Source organism: Sardina pilchardus, chromosome 10 (genome assembly GCF_963854185.1).
Source record: "Sardina pilchardus chromosome 10, fSarPil1.1, whole genome shotgun sequence".
Classification (NCBI taxonomy): Eukaryota; Metazoa; Chordata; class Actinopteri; order Clupeiformes; family Clupeidae; genus Sardina; species Sardina pilchardus.
Genome location: NC_085003.1, coordinates 32,307,926 through 32,312,925, shown reverse-complemented (window position 1 = coordinate 32,312,925; position 5,000 = coordinate 32,307,926). Strand labels below are relative to the sequence as shown.

The 5,000-nt window shown below is 40.4% G+C and overlaps 2 protein-coding genes across 4 annotated transcripts in view; one reads left to right on the top strand and one right to left on the bottom strand.

Annotated features, from left to right (window-relative positions):
• Window positions 1-1,403, bottom strand: part of tbxas1 (thromboxane A synthase 1 (platelet)) — a 116,203-nt gene extending 114,800 nt beyond the window's left edge. For all 3 annotated transcript variants that reach the window (XM_062547817.1, XM_062547816.1, XM_062547818.1), the window contains exon 1: window positions 1,360-1,403. The gene's annotated coding sequence lies outside the window, so the exon portion shown is untranslated. The remainder of the gene's footprint in view (window positions 1-1,359) is intronic.
• A 1,279-nt stretch (window positions 1,404-2,682) lies between these two features.
• Window positions 2,683-5,000, top strand: part of hipk2 (homeodomain interacting protein kinase 2) — a 75,458-nt gene continuing 73,140 nt past the window's right edge. The window contains exon 1 of the mRNA XM_062546522.1: window positions 2,683-3,006. Coding sequence (XP_062402506.1) covers window positions 2,988-3,006 — 19 coding nt within the window. The 5' untranslated portion in view covers window positions 2,683-2,987. The remainder of the gene's footprint in view (window positions 3,007-5,000) is intronic.

The following is a 5,000-nucleotide window of genomic DNA, read 5'->3' as shown; positions in this document are numbered from 1 at the left end:
AAGGGTTCCAAAGTCAAGGCCTGCTGAATATTTCTGCTCAAATTCATATTTTGTGTCAGCCCTTGACATTACTTCTGTTTGCCAACCTTAAAAACACATTGTCTGGGAAGCAATGTTTGGGAATTAAGCTTAATATCTTGAAAAGTATACTCATGGCCAGCCAAAACTTTATAGCATGGAAGACAAACATGCTCTCAGTATGACTGAAACACTAAAATGTCTTTGCCATGCACAAAGGTGATAAAACAAGGGAAGGTTGAATTTTTCAGTCATTTTCAAAAGTTTAAAATGGTAGGTAGCTAATAAGAATTTTAAAATATGTTGACATTTAGTGTATGCCTACAACGTATCGGTGTTGTACCATAATAATTAGATACGTTTCTCAGGAACAAAACATATAAGAGTTAAAAAAAATGAGACTACACACTAAATGATAAAACACTCAACTGTTCCCACATAAATTGTCAGGCTCCTATTAGCTACCCCACAGCTATTACTGTCCTTTGAAAATGACCCAAAAAATAAAACCACACCAACAGTAGGCCTACTGTAGCTTTATCCATACAGACATGCTTCCACTAAACTAGGCCTAGGCCTATGTTTCTTCAGGGGCTGAGTAACATCTACCAGATGACCAACAAGGATCAGTCCATTAGATAGGCTATATCTGGCAGAAAACGAAAAAAACTCTCTAGGCCATGCTGAAAAACTGCAGTAAGTAACGTAACCCCACAACTAGGCTATGAGTTCAGGCAATGTCATCTCAATCAGGCATGCTGGGAGGAGGGATGAAGACTTTTCCTTAACCTACTATCCCAAGACTGCCACCGATCCCAGCAACAGAAGCTTCGCAGAAATGGAAGAAAGGCTATTACGTTAGCTATTTCTTTACCACGACTGTGGCCTGTGGTCTAGCCATAGACTGTAAAATATATATTGCGACTCGAGACTTCAATGTTCAAGCTGGCTGTTGTAGGCTAGTGAGAAATGCTTGCTGGAGTCCCACCTCGCGTTATAACACGTCGATTAGCATGCATTAACAGACCGTTCAGACATAGCTAATTACTCCTGAAATATCACTGGATGTAATCAAGTCTGCTACAACGTATAACGACAAAATATTGGAAAACGCCTGGCTTTTCGCAGACATCACGTCTACCAAGGACACTGAATAACCTGTTCTGTAACGCACGTGATGCTATCAGTTCCCTTTTGCCTACTTTAGCTAAAGTTATCGTGGTTTCAGAAACACTGTTTCCTGTTGTAAACTATGAATTAGATTTCACAGCCTATACCTGCATGTAGAGGAGGTTGTCTGTTGAGTTAGTCAATTTAAAAGCCATATTTCAATATTCTTACCTCCTTTCGTGGTTATGTATCCGCACTCTGTTGTTGACATGCAAGTGTCTGTGGTAGTTGTAGTCTTTTATGAACGAAAGAACTACAGGATACGTAACCTGGGATTGTGTAGCCCATGCAAATGTTGTTGCAATAAGGCTTTATGGAAATTTACGACAAAAAAAATGATACTCCATCTACAAATAAATGTTGATGTATGTTTATTTTTTAAAGTACAACATGACGACGTCTCCTATATTTAATATAAAAACACTATTAAAAAGTGCGTGTTCACTGTGTGCAAAAGCGCTTTAAAAAAAAATCCATTCAAGGCCATTAAACAGAAACAATAGAGAACAGGTAGGACACAGCATGTCGTCTAACAGTGGACCTATAGCCCAGACATGTGGGCCTAGGCTATATTAGACCGCGTAGTGTATTGTTTAACACAACCAACAACCTAGGCTACACTGATCCTGTCAAAATGGATTGGTCACTATTGATGTAGGCTGGGTAGCGATGGATGGCGATGAATCATGAAGACTAAACATGCAGTCATTTACACATTTAAAGTTATTTATAGGCTAAGCTTAGTAATTATAATGCAAAAGTGATTTTGATCAGACTGGACGAATTGTGTGCTTCAGTGCATCTAGCTATAGCCTAGATCAACAATGTCCTGTACGAGGATTTTTTTTTTAGGTTTACCGGGGTGTGACCCTGCGGCAACAATGACAGGCACTTGCAAGGGAGATTTTGAGGTTGCTGGCAAAAGACAGATTACCCACATCTGTGTGAGTCTATGTAATCCGATTCTGCTCGGGTTCATTCTGTGAAAATCCAGTGGCGTCATTGGAGGCTCACAATCAGACCCTATGCAAAGATCGCAGAGCCATTCACCGCAAGCGCAAATGCGCAATTCTGCTGTGGAGACTGTGCACTAACATAATCACACAAACATAATCACAAACAATGCTTTTTGTACTCACACAGTTTTTTAATAGTTCAATATAGTTACATTATTATGTATAAAACAATTTTAACAAACATGGCTGTTTAATGCTGTGGAAATGAAGGCATTTGGCATTAAGATTTGATGGGCACAATTTAGGCATGCTATGTGGGTTGCCAGACATTAACATTCTTCGTATCGTTCTTTCAATGTATTTTTTTTTTTAAAGATAGTGGGCCTTTGGGAGTTTAAATAACGATCGATTACATTATTGCACTGATTAAGAGGCCCCCACGGGATCTCTTTAGCCTACTGTGATCGACTGAATAGTCGTTTGATTATGTATCAAACTACCTTGGCTTTCTCCATTGCAACTTTTGCGGCCACTCCATAGACATGTTCTCCATAAACTGAGCAAACCTGCGAATTGGCTCAACCTGTGAGCCAAACAAACAAACCAAATTCCGTGGGGCTTACATTAGTTAAATCTCTCTGCAACCATCAGATCGAAGACTGGTGTTCTATTCGAAATTCTGGATGTGAATTTTGATTATTTTCCCTTTTACTAACGTCAGTGGTCGGGGTTAGTTATGCAGAAGACGGTGACTCTGTCAGGACCTCAGCATGGCATTTTTCTACCAACTTCTGGACTAAATTGCTACATTTTTTGCCATGAATAGCAGCAGTGCTTGCACCGATGGCCCCTGTATACGAAGGTAAGCGACGAGTCGTCCTGTTTTCTGGTAAAACATGCAGAACAATTCTGAATTTGTCTACTTGATGGCGGACGGGATATGACTGACGGGGCTGCCACCTCCGAGTAAATAATGAAACTCAAACAGTTTATAAATACATGCAGTTATAGCCATGTCTTGTGCTTGATTGTTATTAATCAGTGATAACATCTTCACTGATTTTGACGTTTATAAACAAAGAGAATGTCATGACGAATCAGTAAATTGAGTCGGTCTGTCCCGTCATTACAGCCCGTTTATCGGTTCTCCTTCAGTGCCACAAGTCATAAATGAAATGCAGATTAAATATCAGTTTATGTATATGGTGATACCACATAATATTGGGACATGGTGTCCATTAAACGAAAAGAATCATTGCATGACGAGGGTTCGATGCGGGGACATAGGTGAAGTGCATCCCAGACAGACGATCGCGCAATGGGGTGAGATACACCCTGTCTATTTGTTCCATGGCAAACATAATCAAAACGACATGATAAAGTGATCATTATAAGGTGCTCTTGTCTATGCAATACCTTAGCGCTTTTGCTTCGACGTATTTAACAAACTACATGGCCGTTTATGGATGGCAGCCTGGCGCATAGTGTGGCTAATCCCGCTGGGCTGTCGTCATATTCTGGCAAATCACATATAGCATCTGAACAGTGAACACATTTCAAATCAACGGATGATGTGGACAGTCAGCATATCTTATTCGTTTTATCGTGCATTGTGCGGAGAAATACATTCAAGAGTCTGGGCTCGCTACGACCGGGACGGTGGTCTAAACTGTGACTGATCTTTTGAGCAAGCCCTTCCTCAAATATGTTGCCTAGACTGTATTTCTGTTATTCTATCATATCATTTCATAACGCATACGGTGTTAAAGTATTGACTAAGCCATTTTTTCCCCAGATATATGTTCATTTTCATTTGATTTAGCATGTTATTATGTCTCTATACGTGGAGAAGGATGTGCTCCAGTGCGCGTTAAGATATTAAAACCTGTTAGCTTTCTTACATTGTTACTGTATAAATAAGCATGTCCTGCTGTGATGTTAACATTAATCCACAAAGTCAGTAACGTTTTGGGCTATTTTTTTGTGTCAGTGCAGAATTTCTCTTAATTGATCACTTGTGCTCCCTCTGCCGGACAATTTGGCATCACTTTTGTTTGATGAATATCTGAAGGACCAGGTTTCGGGGTTATGCGGTGGGACAAATGCAGGCCTATCTATACTTTATCTTTTATGCCATGTTTATACAGCCTAATAATGTAAGTGTGAATAATGCATAGCTAAATGAGCATTGGGCTAGTTAGGTTGTTCACATCATGATCAAACTTTCATCTGTTACTGTAAACTAGGCTTCCCTTTATTTTATAGCTAAAACTGCCAGCACTAGGTAAAGAAAGACGCCTGTCTTAAATAGCCCGTTCTTTTCGAGAATCTCGGGTGGGTTAGGGTGAGATTGCATAGTTTGAATAGCCATTTTGATTGTCTCGAGGTCCCTGCTGTCAGCTGTGAACGTTAACAGAGTCCACAGACAGCAGTCGCTCGCTGGCAGGTAGCAGAATGGCGTGCATGGCTGAGATAACACAAAGGAACGTCCTCTGCCTTACCGCGGTCGGCAACTTGGCATGTGCGTGCGCTCCTAATCTAGCGCTGCACTCTGGCCTCGGTTCTTCATCTCTGTGGTTCAGATCTTTCGGCCTAGCCTTATACAGTACTGTTTCAAGCTATGACACCTGCATTATTATGAAGAATGTCTAAATCGATCGAACTTCACAAGAAAAGTTAGGCTACTTAGTATTTTTTTTTATAGCAATAGAGCGGTCTATCAGAGCTAGTGACAGATGTAAAATAAGCAAAAGTCAGGCGGTTTGACAGGTTATACGGTATTGTCACACAAGTGGATTTAAAACGGATCTCTCGTCACTGGTTGACGGTAGACGTTATAGTTAAACATCCTTGAAA